General features: G+C 27.6%; 1 protein-coding gene across 3 annotated transcripts; it reads right to left on the bottom strand.

The window, feature by feature from the left end:
• Positions 1-1,429: 1,429 nt before the first annotated feature.
• Positions 1,430-4,422, bottom strand: LOC112758935 (uncharacterized). 3 transcript variants are annotated; one of them, XM_025807725.3, is made up of 4 exons: positions 3,775-4,422; positions 3,556-3,661; positions 3,010-3,167; positions 1,430-1,871 (listed from the first exon to the last, which is right to left on the bottom strand). In XM_025807725.3, the coding sequence occupies exons 1-3, from the start codon at positions 3,808-3,810 to the stop codon at positions 3,028-3,030; spliced, it is 282 nt and encodes a 93-aa protein (XP_025663510.1). In that variant the 5' UTR covers positions 3,811-4,422; the 3' UTR covers positions 1,430-1,871; positions 3,010-3,027. The 3 variants fall into 3 exon arrangements, with proteins under 3 accessions (XP_025663510.1, XP_025663512.1, XP_025663511.1); XM_025807727.2 differs by having other exon boundaries at positions 1,430-1,856; positions 3,775-4,262; XM_025807726.2 differs by having other exon boundaries at positions 1,430-1,923; positions 3,775-4,175.
• Between the last annotated feature and the right edge of the window lie 11,882 nt (positions 4,423-16,304).

The following is a 16,304-nucleotide window of genomic DNA, read 5'->3' as shown; positions in this document are numbered from 1 at the left end:
AGTGAGATATATTACGTTAGTTGTGTTAGAAACAAGAGACTACACTGGAGAAAAAATTTGTGTATTATTGAGTATATTCTAGTTGTCTATTCAAGTTGTTTTGAAATGATACAATATAGAAGGGTATTTATAGGGGCTAAGAGAATCGTAATAATAAAGACGTAATTTTCTATAATAAATATTCAGATATACTAAATAATACTAATTGATCCTAATTATATTCTAACATCCCCCCTCAAACTCAAGTGACAACTTGAGTTTGAAACATATTTAAAACAACGAAATAAATAGAAAAAAAAAACTGCATAAATTGATAAAACGGGTGCAGACGGAACTGTTGGAAGAAAGCACAAATGGAACTGCCGCTAATCTGAAGGAAGCGCAGACGGAACTGCCGCTTGTCTGAAGGAAGCGCAGACGAAACTGCCGGTATCTGAAAGAAGTGCAGACGGAACTGCCACTAGAGAACACAAACGGAACTACCACGAGAGAACACAAATGAAACTGCCAAAAAAGAGCGGAAACTATATGATTTCTTCATGTAAGCAGCGGATGACAGTGGTGTTTGATCTTTCGACTCGAAAAAATACAAGACAGAGAAAACAAACTAGTCGGTGAGGTGAAAAAGTATCGAGTGACAAAAGGTAAGAAAAAATGGCATAGAAAAAAAGTGCAAAAACTACGATGATTTCATAGCAAGGAAAACAACCTATTCTCTTCAAGGAGGATACCATGACTCTAATACCATGTTAGAAATAAGAGACAAAACTGGAGGAAGGATTTGTGTATATTCAAGTTATATTCTAGTTGTCTATTCAAGTTGTTTTGAAATGATACAATATAGAAAGGTATTTATAGGGGCTAAAAGAATTTGTTAGAATATAATTAGGATCAATTAGTATTATTTTGTTAGAATATAATTAGGATCAATTAATATTATTTAGTATATCTGAATATTTATTAATTGATTCTAATTATATTCTAACAAGTACGAATGATGAAATTATAGCCATGGCATGAAAAGGAAATAGCTTTTGGAGAGTAAACACAAGTTAAACGAGGGAGAGAGAGAGAGTGTGAGTGACCGAGTGAGCTGACCTAATATAAAGGCTCAAATCGCCTCATTTATTCTGATTCCTATACGGCACACTACTATACATTACATACACGTTTATTTAAAAAATAAAATCCTAACCATTTTCCTCTTTTCTTTATAAAACTGGTGGAAAGCGACTCTGCTACAGCGACTGTATAAATACAATAAGCACAAAACACAACCTCAAAACCCCACCACATACATGTACGTACTACCTACGTTGTCAAATACGAATTGCACAATGCCACCACCTATATAAAGGCATCCACAAATCTACGTTACATCATATATCCGACCTCACCTCACCAGTCACCAATGGAACAATTAACAACATTGCACAGCACAAAAGGCACGTATCCAATTACTAGAAATATTATAGTATGTTTCCCAAGGGACTAACCTATCTATTATTATTTCTCTAAGCAAGAAAAAAATAGAGGTTATGGTGTTATAGATATAGTTCAAATATCTAAAACATTAAATGTAAATGATGGGAAATGCTAATACATTTCATATAATATGATAATCTAGATGTACATATGGACTCATGAGTCTTACACATTCTCTTTACCATTAATTATTTGACACGTGCATCCACGTCACGCTCTCCCAGTCACTGTAGTGTGTAGAAGTGCTGTGTTGACTTCAACTAATTGCACATATTAAGACAAATCAAAGAGAGACATTTGTACCGTCCATTATTAATACGACGCCGTTCTGTTCCCTTCTCCCGCGTCGTTTTGTCCCCGCCAGCTTGCTCCTTCACCATTCCACTCTAATGTCAATTCAAAACAAACCTCAATTGGTGACCTCAGTTACCTACTTACCTGAACAGATTTGGTGTTATTTCTATATATTTTTATTTTATATATTTATTTAACATTTTTTTATTATGATTAAATAGACTTTCGTGATATGCTTTTTAAACAAGAAATGTCGTTTTGAACTTTTACTGTTATAATTTATTTGTTTCAAACTAAAACATATTTATATATTATTGCAATTTATTAATATAAAAAATATGACAAATATGTGAATATTTTGAAAAAATAAGAAGATAGTTAATTATTTTTTTTAAATACATATTTAAACTTTTTAAAAGATATGTGTTGATTCGGTATTTTTTTTGTAAGAAAATTATAAAAAAAATAGTAGGTAAATATTATTTTTTTATATTTGAAGTAATATTGATCAAATTTTTATTTATTATTTATTAAAAATATTGATTCCTTAATATTCTCACAAAAGAATAATTTACCTAAAATGCATCTCTCAAAGATTTAAGCATCGAGAAAAAGTCTAAAAAATTAAAAATGACAACTATTTTTTAAAAAATTAAGATGATGTGACAAGTACGAATTTTTATATGTGACAATCTTATATGGTGTCACACCCTCTTTTTGGTCAGTAGACACAGAATTATTTGACGATTAATCGTTTCTATTAATTTTTAAAAATTGTAGCATTTTGTTTTTTAATTATTTTTGTCAGCACGTAAATCTTTCAAATGTAATTTTAGTAGTTTACAGAATATTAATTATTATTAGCATCTAATTAATTCAAGAATGTGATTTGCACATTAAATCAACTATTATATATATATAAATTTATTTTTAATGTATCTATTCTACCGAAATAATTAATTTTAATGAGAAATTTTTAAGAGTTAGTAAATTTTAGTATTTTGTGTATCATTTGACTAATATAAAATTAAATTATTTTTAATAAATAAATTTTATTAATTTTTATATATAAAATTTAAAAAATATAAATATAAATTATATAAATTTTAATAAATATAAATATAAATTATATATTTTTTGTATATAAATTTTATATAAATATAAATATTAATAAAAAATAATAATATTACTGATTGGTGAATTTTAATGTAGAGTTGGTGGAATTAATACCTTGTTTGCGTCCAAAAGCTAAACTCGTTGTTTGGAAGGATCTGAGAGTATGTCGCGAATCATTTGCCTTGTGTCTTGCTCTGAAGCTGCTCTCTGGGCTCTGCTATTTGAGTATGCCTCGAAGAACTCCTTATTCTCTTTCTCCAACTCCTTCCACACTGCTCTCAACACATGCATGCACGTGCGTCATTCAAATATCCATTTCATTTTTTATTTGGCCGCCATGCCCCCAGCAACAACCAAATATCAAAATAAATAAATGAGTTTGAAAATAACAATGAGATAACATCATCCATAACGATTCATGAATTATACATTTTTCTGTTCCTTTTTCCCAACCTATGCGTGATAAATACTACATTAATATAATCTAATGGACTCATTAATTACATTTTCTGTATTAGTCTCGAAAATTAATATAAATGTGATGGAATTAAAGAAAAAATGAAAGTTCATTTTTATTATTATTGATCCAACATACAGAGCAGTTGAAATTAAAGCAGTTAAGCTAATTAAGCAAGATAGGTGATTTAGTTAATTAATTACCGGTGGAGGTAATAACGGGCTGAATATTTGCATGTTTGGAAAGAGCTTCCATACACTCTTCTCTGCTCATGTTGAAGAGGATACACTCCTCTATCAAACGGTGCACCTATACACATACATATATATATATAATTAGACCCTTGTAATTATTAATTAAAATTTCACTTATATTTATATCACAAACCGAAAAAGGGGAAAAGAAGAAAAAGAAAAACTCACCAGGTGGATATACGATGCAGATGAGGAGTTTTCCATGGTCTTTATATATTAATCCGAGTCTGAGAATAATCTTATATTTGTTCTACTTTAGAAAGAGGTTTAATATAATTTGCTCTCCTCGATCTTGTTATATGATCCGATCTGATATTATGATAAGTTTCTAAGTATATATTGTACTACTTCTCTGTAAAAAATATAATTAGAGACAGTAAAGAAGGGCTAGCTAGAAGAATGAAGAAAAGATTGGAAAAGACAAGAAATGGCCGGTACGAAAATTAAACCAGGCGAAGAGAAAGACAATGAGATTTGTTGGATTTGTAGGGAAGGTGGCTACATATATAGCGAGGTTGCTGGTTAAAAATATTAATATATGAGGAAAATATTATAATAAGAATGCACGTAAAAAGAGAGATAAAAAGGTATCCACACCCTTATAAGGCATGCTTCGTTCTCCTCTCCAACCGATATGGGCTTCGGCTATCATCCCTATCGTCAAAGGCAAAACCGTGAGGCCTTATATGCCAAAGCGGACAATATCGTGCTAGCGGGTGGTCTGGACTGTTACAGATGGTATCAGAGCCGGACCCGGATCGATGTGCCAGCGAGGGCGCTGGGCTCCCTTAGGGGGTGGATTGTAAGGCCCACATCGGTTGGAGAGGAGAACGAAGCATGCCTTATAAGGGTGTGGATACCTCTCCCTAGCATGACGCGTTTTGACGAGTGAGTGTGGGGGGTTTCGGCTAGCATCCCTATCGTCAAAGGCAAAACCGTGAGGCCTTGTGTGCCAAAGCGGACAATATCGTGCTAGCGGGTGGTCTGGGCTGTTACATGCCACATAGATGTATCTTTTAGTATCATTTGGCGGTTAGCTCCACACGCAACCCTGCATAGTAACACTTACATGAGTAGTAGCAGCAGAATCTACCCACCAAGTATCAATAGGTGCATAACTTAAACTAGCCTTAGAACAAAAGAAAGTAAGAATCATACCCTTCTTTACACGCCAAGTGGCATATTTGGTACAATCCTTCTTCATGTGTCCCACCTTATTACAGAAGAAACAGGTTGAAATTTGATCCTGTTTCGTAACCTTTTTCTGTTGAGAAGGTGCATCTGTAGTAATATCACGCTTTCTCTTATACTGAGAAGATGAAACCATGTGAGCACTTTTAGTCTTATCTTGCTGCAACCTCTTTTCTTCTTGCACACAGTGAGATATAAGCTCATTTAGGGACCAAGTGTCTTTCAAAGTGTTATAACTCACTTTGAATTGTGCAAAGTGTGCAGGAAGTGAGATCAAAATGAAATGCACGAGTAAATCTTCAGACAACTCTAACTTTAGTTCTTTCAGTTTAGAAGCAAGACGAGACATTTCCATAATGTACTCGCTTATGTTCCCTTTACCCTTATACCTCATGGAGACAAGTTTGCTCAAAAGGATACTTGCCTCCGCCTTTTTATTTTCAACAAAGAATTTTTCAACATCTTTCAGGAATTGTTTGGCATATTTATCCTCAGTAATTGAGCTCCAAAATGCCTCAGGAATTGAGAGTTTCATGATCATAATGTTCATTCGATTGGATCTCTCCTATTTCTCTATTTTAACCTCATTGAGATTTTATAGAGTGGAAGTGGGTTTCTCCTCTCGAAGAGCTATATCCAGATCCATACAATCGAGGACAATCTCTACAGTATCCTTTCAAATCTTAAAGTTTGAACCATTCAACATAGGAATACTGCTAATTTGTGCAGAAACATTGGTAGTTGAAGTCATAGTTTCTGGATTAAAAAAAAAAAAAAAACATGCAGTAAACATTAGTTAAATAATGAAAAAAATCGATATTGAGATATCTAGAACAACATTAATTTTCAATCTTTAGATAGAAAAATTAACTATAAGTGATACTCTCATTGCAGTAATCAAATATTGTTAAAATTCCTGTCACACATTAAGCCTTTCTTTGGACCGACTTAATGTGCACTTGAAAACTTAAACTTTGCAACCTATTTATTTTCTCTATTAATTGCCCAAATAATAACTTTCTTTTGGGCCCATTATTAACCGCATAATTAATAGAAAATAAACAAAAGTGTATAATGTTTATTATTTGGCCAAACAATAAATTTTCTTTGAGCCGATTATTGTTCGCATAAATAATGAACATTATTTTCTATTACTAAAATATTATTAATGTGTATACATAACTTGGCCAAATATAAATATTCTTTTGAATAAATTAATATTCGCATAAGTGACATATACATAATAATTTTTATATCCCGAAAGAATAATAAATTAATTTTACACTAAATTAATGACACACACAATTAAATGCCAATTGTATACAATTACAAAAATATACAAAAAAAACACATGATAAAAAAATATCTATTTAACCGTATACAACCGAGACAATATTAACCTTAAAAGTAATTACATATTGTATACAGTGAAAAGTTATATATATATATATAAAGCAACCCAAAACGGCACGGAGATAATACGTTTTATATATAGTATGTATATATACGTATTGATGCACATACATAACGGGAACAATTTTATTAAGTGTGCAATAATTTTATATATAATGTAAACACGCATATGTATATATATATTGATCCAATAAAATAAAATTAAATATTTTAAATAATTAAATTATAATATCATTTGTTGGAATAAATTATTTTATTAATCTAAATCATTCATATTAAATCATCAAAAATATATCATAATGCGAAAGTATATCTTTACTCATAAAAAATAGAAATTAATGAAATGATGGTTTCAATCTTGTAGTTCTTTCGATTTTCTTCGACCAAAATCTTTTGTATCCCATTAAATTCTAAAACTCAAATAAAAATAGTATTTAAAGTCTAAAAAATAATATATCTAAAGTTCAAATAATAATATTTTATTTTATTTTTATTTAATTTTAAATAAAAAATAATTATAATTTATTTAATTTAATATTTATAATATTAAATAAAATTACCATTATATAAATTATTTAATTTAAAATAACATAATTTATAATTATAATTAATATATATATATTGTCTACGAATAAATTAAGAAATTAAATAATTTCCTATCTAACATAAGCATGTTGAACAGGATCGCACCAATTTGTTGGTTATAGTTATATTGTACTCCAAAAGTAGGTAATATAATATCTTTAATTAGATTAAATTATTATTGGTAAATTGCTTTCTCCTTTTCTGGAATTAATTAGATTTCAATTTAGTTATACCAAACATAAAATTTTGGTGGTAGTTTGCAGAAGAACAACGGCGAAGTTTCAAGGAAGATAGCAGTACAGCGCTACTGCTAGTAGTGCCAAGGGCATAATAAGCTTCACGCGCGGCTGGTTGCCTATTAAAGTAAAGTTTCATACTTTCATCAAATTAACAACGGAACTATTATTATTATTATTATTATTATTATTATTATTATTATTATTATAATAAAGATCATTAAAATTTATTATTTTTTATTATTATTTAATTATTAATTTAATATTTTTAGTCTAATAATTTAATAACATATTTTATCTCATATTTTTAAATATTGATAGCTAATCGATAACCTAATATAATAAATTTTTATGATCATCTAATATTTCTCTATTATTATCATAGAAATGTTACACACCAACCACTTTTTACTAATAGACAATAGTTTGAACTAATATTTTATTTTAAAATTTATAATTTTTAAAATTTAAAATTTAGTATTTAATATTTAAAATTAACTAAATATTAATAAAAAATAATAAATTTTATTGATGACATATCATTACTCTTATCTTTAGTATGAACCATTTTTTATATTAAAGATTTCTAATCAAGCTCTAAATTTTAATTAACCAAACCACTATTGTTAACACTTTGGTCACTTGCATTATAGATCACCGCTTACGTGAGCACTTGGTATGCAAGCAAATCTGACATCAGCAGTTATGGAACAATTGTTATCCAATAATAATGAAAGCAAGTCAAGATCTTGTTCAGTATACCAAAACCAAAACGAGTCAAGTCAACTCACGTTCCTCAATTAGCCTAAAGCAATTTACCAAACTTGCAGGCACGAATGAAATCCTTACATGACGAAACCAAATCAAATTCCCCCTCTGTCCTCCCCCAAGCATTTAAGTATGGAAAAATATAGATAGACAATGAAAATACTAAACAATTTGAATAACAGATATGTCAGATGTTTAATTCAATAGGTATATGGTTATTTTTTTATTCAATTTACTCATGTACAATAATAACAGAATGTTCAATTCATTAAGTGTACAAAAGTCATTGTTTACCTAACAAAATCGAATAGATATGTAACTAAAAATAATATGCATGTAGAACGTACCATATATATATATAGTGAAAGTAATTAAAAAAATTGCATATTGTTAGTGCATGCATTTAACAAGTGTTTCACAATAAATATTTGAGTGCAAAATAATTACCGTTCTTTTTAATTTTAAGTTCTTTCCCAAAATCAGAGTAACATATAGATTTTGTAGCATTGTTTTTGTGCCTTAAACAAATACTCCTACAACAATTACAATATGTACACAGACACACAGGAAAAGTCTGAAGGCTTTGCCTTTTAAAATGCATAATTCGGGTAAGTATGTATTTTCTCTTTATATTTATTATTTCTTTTAGAAATATTTATAATATTTAATTTTATTTTTAATTATTTTAATTTGTGTTAAAATTATCTCTAAATGTTAACTCAATTTAAAATATTAGGAACAATATTGAATGTTATGAAATAATTTTGGCACAAATAAAAAACGAAATAAAATTAAATAAATTGAAAATATTAAAGACAAAATTAAATAAATCAAACATTCAGAATACTTTTAATTTTTAAAAAAGTCGCAAACTTAAAAAAAAAAAAAAAAAGCTTACTTTACCCGCATAATTTCGTTCTCCCTCCCCTGCGTTTTTTAACGCAAGTATGCAATATAGTGTGTACTCCGGTGCCAAATCGGTCAACTCTTCCAAATTATATACTATTAAATGCAGCATGTAAGAGTAAAGTTTCATTTAATCTGAGCTTTTAATTTTTATTCATTTTATGAAATACAAATTTTGACAATTATAAGGAAATGAACAACTAACAATCACATACAGAAAAATGAAGTAGTATATACTTTTTCTTTTCTAATGGTTGGTTATAGTTTTGGAAAGTTATCACGTATTCCACTTCAAAAATTGGAAACGATATTTCATGTACGAAAAGTTTGTCAAATAACTATTTGTCTTATAGCGAGAGTGGAAATGACAAAAATAACTCCAGTTGTAGAGTTGATTTGACACAAAAGACCAACTCAAAAAAAGCTAGCTGTGGCTAATAAGTAACAAATAAAAACTTATAGTAGAAAAGTTACTTTAACTTTATTGTAGATATTGGCCCATAATTATTGTGTTCAAATCCAATTAATAAATAAATTATATAAGTTAATATAATAAATAAATAGTTATAATTTAATATTTTAAAAAGTTTAATAAAATCATGTAGGCTATTAACTATATTATGTGTATATATTAAAAATTAACTATTCACATAAAATATTTATTAAAATATAAAATATATATTAAAAAAATTAAATATTATATATATTATATATAAATATATAATAATTAATTTAGTAAATAATTTTGATGTATATATAATATTTTTTCTTAAGTCTTAATATTAGTATGCATAAGAATAACGAATATACTAAATATAATGTGACAACTTATTTATCGTTCGTTTAATATTAAACATATAAATTCATACATTAACAAGTATTCTAATATTTGTTAAAATATTATTTAATTTAATAATTAAATTATAGAGTTTAATTTGAATTTATTTTTAAGATTACTTGAAAGATGCAAATTCTTTTACTTATATATCAATATTTTGTTATAAAACGATTTTAAGTCGGTTCTAATTTACTTTTTTCACATTAATTAAGCAATCAAACACATAATAATAAAATTTTAGATTACTTTATTAAATATTTTTTTCTATCCGGATCACCTATCTTTGAGTAAATCACAAATGTGTGATATTAAAAACTAAAATTTATTAAATATAGATGTCAAATCTTTAATTTTTAAATTTTAATTTAAAATTATATGTTTTAATACTTAAGATGTCAAAATAAATTTAAAATAGTATATTCGAAAGTTATTGAATTTGTACAAGTTTATACAAATTTATGAAATTTACTCGAATTCATCTTAATTTATTCAAATCTAAATTATTAGTTATTATATTTATTATTTTATTAATCTAAATCCATAAACTTATAAAAATTTAAGAATTAACTCAATATCGAGTTTAACAACTTTATTTTCTATAAAATAAAGTCCTTTTATATATATATATATATATATATATATATATATATATATTAAATCAAAATTTATAAGAATTACTAATTTGGTCTCAAAAGATAAAAAGACTAATAAAATTATATTTTAAAAGAATATTCTTTAAGTGTTAATCTTAAATACATATTTTAATTAAGTTAGAGCCTTTACTTATAATATGAATAAAATTATATGCTAAAAAAATATGTATTAGATACATGATATATATTAAAAATAATTTTAAATATATGCAAAAAATTTAAAGACTAATAACAATAGTAAAAAAATAAATAGATTTTTGACTTTTTAATTTGAAGACATGAAGTCTCTGATTAATTAAAAATACAAAAAGATCCTCATTTTTTAAAATGTGAGATATTTAAGTCCTTCCGTTCAAAATATATAAAGATAAATAAGTTCTCTGGAGAGACATTTTTATATTTTCAATTAATTAAAGACTTATTTGTTTTCGAGATAAAAGATGAAAGACCTATTTATTATTTTCTAAAACAAAGCTGAGCTTTGTGAAGTAAAAATAATGATTCAGCTAATTCAATCTTAAAGTACAAATAACAATCAATTCAAACAATTTGATGTAATACTTGTGAAATGGATTAGTTGAAAATAAAAAATAAAAAAAAAATAATTATTTTATCCGTTTTTATAATTTTATCAAATTTTTAATTTTATATATATATTTAAATTGGATTCCTATACCATATCAAATTTTATGACTAAGTCCATACCATGATAAAAAAGTTGGAATTAAAAAAATATTCAGCTAAACTATATAGAATATTCAATCAAGTGTTAGGCATATTCATTTTGTTTAATAGAATAATATGTTAATTCCAAATTTTTTTCACGACAGGGACTTTTAAAATCTGATATGATATAGAGACTCAATTGAAAAGAAAAAAAAGTATAGCGACCTAATTAGGGACAGATCTAAAATTTTTAATATGGAGGGTCGAATTTTAGACAAATTTTTAATTATTTTTTAATTATATTTTTTCATTTCATAAAAGCAATCTATTAGATATAATTTATAGTTATTGAGTTAGTTTTTTCAAAAATTTTATCAATATATATTAAAAATTATAAAAAAATTTCACAAATTTATTTTTAGCATGACAATTATATTAAAAAAACACAACAATATCAATAATACATTATGAAATTATAGAATATTAATAATTTATAGCGTGTTTAATTAAAAAATTATCACATATCTTATTAATTAAAATTAATTTTTTCAAAAATTTTAAAAAATTTAAAAGCAAATTATAAACTATTAATTATGTGAAAGACACAGTACTTTTATAGAATATCTTTATAAATTTTTAGAAAAAAAGTTAGTATTTTTTATAAAAAAAAAAACATCTAAAGTATACAATGTGATTACCAAAATATAACATGTAAATCATTATTAATAGGGTTAAGTACAATTTTGGTTCCTAAAGTATAACCAAAATTTTTTGTATATATTTTGTTATTTTGTTAACAAAATATGAAATGATATATAAAATAATAAATTTTAAAATTTTACACAAATTAAAAATTTCAAAAAAATTAAAAGGAGAACAAAAGTAAACATTCTAACATTATTTTTCATAGATTTTTTAATAAGCTTTTAATCTCATAACATTCATGGTAATACATTATACATGTATTTAAGAGGCCAATTTAAAAAAATAAAAAGTAAAACCCACTATGAACTAAGTTGAGCTGAGGACTTATGCCTTGAAAAAAAAGCTTGACATAACTCAGAGAAGTTATTCACTCAGCATATATCATGATGTAGCAGTCCAATACAAGTTGGGTAGATTGGACATTTTCATCCATTCCAAACTGAAGAAAGAAAAAACCTGTTGCAGGCTTTTCGTAGACTTTCTATAATTGCTGTATACAACATTTTTATTCATTAAATCTTAACCACATGTATTGTTTAATATAAATCTCAATGGTTGTAAAACTTGAAATATTATATTCCAAGTAAATGTAGTGGTATACGTGAACATCTTCCTATAGTTTTATACTTTTATTTTGAATGTGATCCAGCATGGTTTTGTATAAATTAATTGAATAACGAGAAATTAGGTGATATACAACATAACTTAGGATAAGATGAAATAAATAAAATTATTCTATTTCAATTTAATTTTTTAATGTGACGGTTAAAGAAATAATTTTATTTTTTTTATTCACATTCAAGTTTTTTAAAAAACTCAAAAATTTCATTCCTTAAAAATAAAAAAAAAAACTACAAAGTGTAAAAATTTTTATACTTCTTAATTTTAGAACTACTTATAAATTCACCAAAAAAATTAGGCTAACTTATAATTATGCCTAAAACACTAAAAAAACAAAATAAAGTAAAATAAATATAAATTAAATTATAAAATATATATTAAAAAGTGGTGTCTATTTAACTCAACTTGACTAATAAGAATCATACAACTAAAAATAGTAAGATGTTTAATTTTTTATAGTTGTTAATTATTGTCTTAGCAAATTCTTGATATATATTTTAAACAAACGATTTAACTATATTTGTAAAATATTCTTTTCTTTTCTTAGATGTTACTATTGTAATTGAACCAATTAGCATATGACAGTTTTCAATTTGTCTTACAGAATTTGTATTATTCTTTTCCTCCTAAAAAAGATTCGTCCTCAAATTTGCATCCAAATCAAAAAGAGAAAAGTCAGAGACATTAAAAGTAGCTGGCACATTATACTCATCTGGAATGTCAATCTTATAAGCATTGTCATTGATCATTTCTAGTACCTAAAATAAACTATCATCCCTTGAATCTAACTTGAATTTTTTTTTAATAAAAAAATTTCCTTTTTCAAATGAACCCAAACTCAATCACTAGATTTAAAAACAACTTGTTTTTGACCTTTATTCACCATCTGATGAGTTGCCAACATATTTTTATTTTCAATCAATTTACGTGTTTTTAAGTGCATTATTTTAATTTTTTCAACTTTACCTTCTGTATCTAAGATTCTAAGCTAACAAGGTCAATTAAAAGTAAAAGTAATAAATCCAAAATAGTTAAATTATTAAAATCACACACAAGTTCAAGAGGATAAAATCTTGTGGAAGAAGGAATTATCTATTATTAAAACTCAATAAGAAATAAATAATCTTTTCAAATTTTAAAATTCTTATTTTCTTACTAAAAACAGTACACGATAAGGTCCTTAATATTTTATTTACCACTTCAATTTGACCATCAATATGTGAATAATAAGTAGTAGAGTATAAATGTTCTAATTTACTCCAAAACACTTGTCAAAAATGACTTAGAAATTTTACATGATGATCAGAAATAATAGTTTAAAAAATATCATGCAAGTGTGTAACCTCTCTAAGGAATAGTTAATAATGTTTGTTGTATCATCAATTTTATGGCATGTAATGAAATGAGCTATTTTACTAAATCTTTCTATCAAAACAAAAATGTTATCTCTACCTTTTCAAGTTTTACGCAAATTATGAACAAAATTTATAGAAATATTGTCGGAGATTTGTTGAGACAGCATTTTGTTTTGTGCCAAAAGTAAATTTATTGTATTCAACTCCATCATTCTTTTCTTCAATTCTCTTGGTTGAATACATATATTGGTTGTTGGCCACTATATCAATTAACTCCAAAGCCTCTTCTATTGTCTTTTTGTGTAAAGAACTCCCTGCTAAAGAGCCAAGTAAAGTTCTTGAGGCATGAAAAATTCTATCATAGAATGTTTGAAGTTGTAGCCAATCAAAAAATATGTCATGAGGGCACTTGATGAAAACAAAAAGAAAAAGAAAAAAAAAGTTTAATTTAGAGAATCAATTAACTGGGTTGTTGTCAATCTCAATTAATCTTCGGTAATGATACTAAAAATTTGATGGACGTTTTTCAAAACTCGGCAAGTACACTGAATCGTATCAAGTAATACCACCGCTGAGTGGATATCATTTTCACGAGGATTAATGGATTGAGCAAGCAATGATTAATTGATTACTTCTAATTAGACAAATAAAAAAACAGAGAAATGAGAATTGAATGTTAAATAGAGGCAAATAAATAGCAAGGTAGTGAATGAAAACAATAATGATGAGAATGTTAAGGTTTCAGAGATGTTCACTGTCTAAGAAAATAATCCTTGTGTTATTTATTTGATGTATGCAGAGATCAATTCACGACAAATCATAAATAATCAAATTCTAATTCTTTGGCAATTCAATTTCTCTTTAACCTAATTAATTGCTAATACTTTAGTCAATTATTTAAGAAAAGAGGTGAAGCACAATTTTGATTTATATTCACACAAAATTCAGGAGTGATCATAGGTTGAATTATATATCACTTATTCAAACTAGTAGTTCTAATCCAATTGAATAGAGGAGATTAGTTTTCATGGTGCAAAGAAAATAAAAATAGAGATGAAAAGTGAAATTCAGCCTATGATGTGATGTCCTCCAAATAATTTTTTGGACTTATTTAAAACCTAAACAAAAAATTCAAATTCAAATTAAATAAAAAAAATCAAATCAAATCTTTTCCTAATCAATCTTAACTAATGATGATCTTCTCTGTGTAATTGAAATTCAAAACTTGATAGTTGCTTGAAGTGTTGGAATCATGGACCTTGTAATTGGTCTTGGACTTTGATGAATTGGTGTGACACTTGGTGAAAGTGGAGTGGCTTGCCAAGGTATTTTAGAGGTCACTGAAAGTTGGCCTAGAATAAGGTAGCATGGGTGTGTGTTTGGCGTTTAGGGGCATGACACACCAAGCTCCTTGGTATCTCCTAGGAATGCTCCTTTGCATGGCATGTGGAGGGCATGGCACGCCTTCGAAAATTGCACAATATTGGTCTCCTGTAGTTTGGCCGGCGTGTACACGCCAATGCTTGGGCGTGGCACACCAATGAAGAAGCTGGTTGAGGGCGTATAGGAGAGGAAGTGGGTGTGGCACGCCCTTGTCCCATGCATGGTGATGGTCAAAGGCGTGTGGAGTGGTGTAGGTGGGAGTTTTGGGCATGGCATGCCATGCTTGGATGGAGTTTGGAGTGTTGCATAGCATGTAGGGGAATGTTTGGACGTGTAAGAGTATGTTTGGGCATGGGAGGAAGTGGCTGGGCGTGTAGGGTCATGTAGGGACGTGTCACACCTTTGAAGGCACCTCCCAAGGGTCTTTGGCGTGTTTTTGGGCATGTATGGGCATGCCACGCCTGGATTTCTTCGCGCTGATTTTATGAGCTCAAAGGTGAGGGTCATTTGTGGTCCAAACTAAATGTCCACTATAAATATATGCACATCGTTTTGAAGCTCTGGACGTTAGCTTTCTAACGTCACTAGATCTGGCTTATTTGGATCTCTATAACTCAAGTTATACTCAGTGGAATATGAAAAGGTCAGGATTGACAATATATTCTCTTTGCACTTCCTTGGGGCTTGCCTTCAATTCTTTGTTCCCTAGAAGGTTGCTTTCTTTTGCATGCCACATTCCTTAGTTGTTTCAGTGGCTTCTTTGATTGTCCTTTTTCTCCTTTGTTCTTGTTCAGCAACTTCCTAAACATACCAAAGCTCAAAGCAGCTCTGAGAAATATTGATTAAAGCATAAAAATCTCAATTAAAATAAGAAAATTACTAACTTTATTCAAAGAAACAATAAAAAAACTAAAGATTCTCATGCATCAGAGCTTAACACTATTAGTGATGTGGCTCAACCCTTGCCACACTGGACATATTAAAACGACGTCGTAGTGTTTTGGCGCTAAAGAGGCACTAAACGACATCGTTTTAGGGTTTCAACAAAACTAAAACGTTAAACCCCTCTCTTTTGATAATTTCATCTTCTTCTTCTCCACTAAACTTCAAAAAAAAATTAACTCTTCTATAGGTGAAATGAATTGAAGGTTGTTGGAGGAAAAAATGTTTGTGGTCACCTTTTAGTTTTCACAAAGTGTGTATCGGCGTCGTAGAGGTTGAAAAGGGTTTAATGTGACATTTATGTTTTAAAGTTAATACTATTAACTTAAAAGTAGTAAATGTCGATAATCTGTATCAATACTAAATCGAATTAAGCTGATTTGATTTACTATATATAAGTTGTTTCAGTAGTAAATCGAATCTAGTTGATTCGATT

The sequence above is a fragment of the Arachis hypogaea genome, chromosome 16, assembly GCF_003086295.3.
Source record: "Arachis hypogaea cultivar Tifrunner chromosome 16, arahy.Tifrunner.gnm2.J5K5, whole genome shotgun sequence".
NCBI classification, from domain to species: Eukaryota; Viridiplantae; Streptophyta; class Magnoliopsida; order Fabales; family Fabaceae; genus Arachis; species Arachis hypogaea.
This window is presented reverse-complemented; position numbering and strand designations above follow the sequence as displayed.

Coding starts and splice junctions, on each gene's coding strand:
- LOC112758935 (XM_025807725.3), bottom strand. CDS start 3,810: ATGGAAAACTCCTCATCTGCATCGTATATCCACCTG. Junction 3,662..3,774: donor CTGCATCGTATATCCACCTG/GTGAGTTTTTCT, acceptor GTATGTGTATAG/GTGCACCGTTTGATAGAGGA. Junction 3,168..3,555: donor GCCCGTTATTACCTCCACCG/GTAATTAATTAA, acceptor TGTTGAGAGCAG/TGTGGAAGGAGTTGGAGAAA.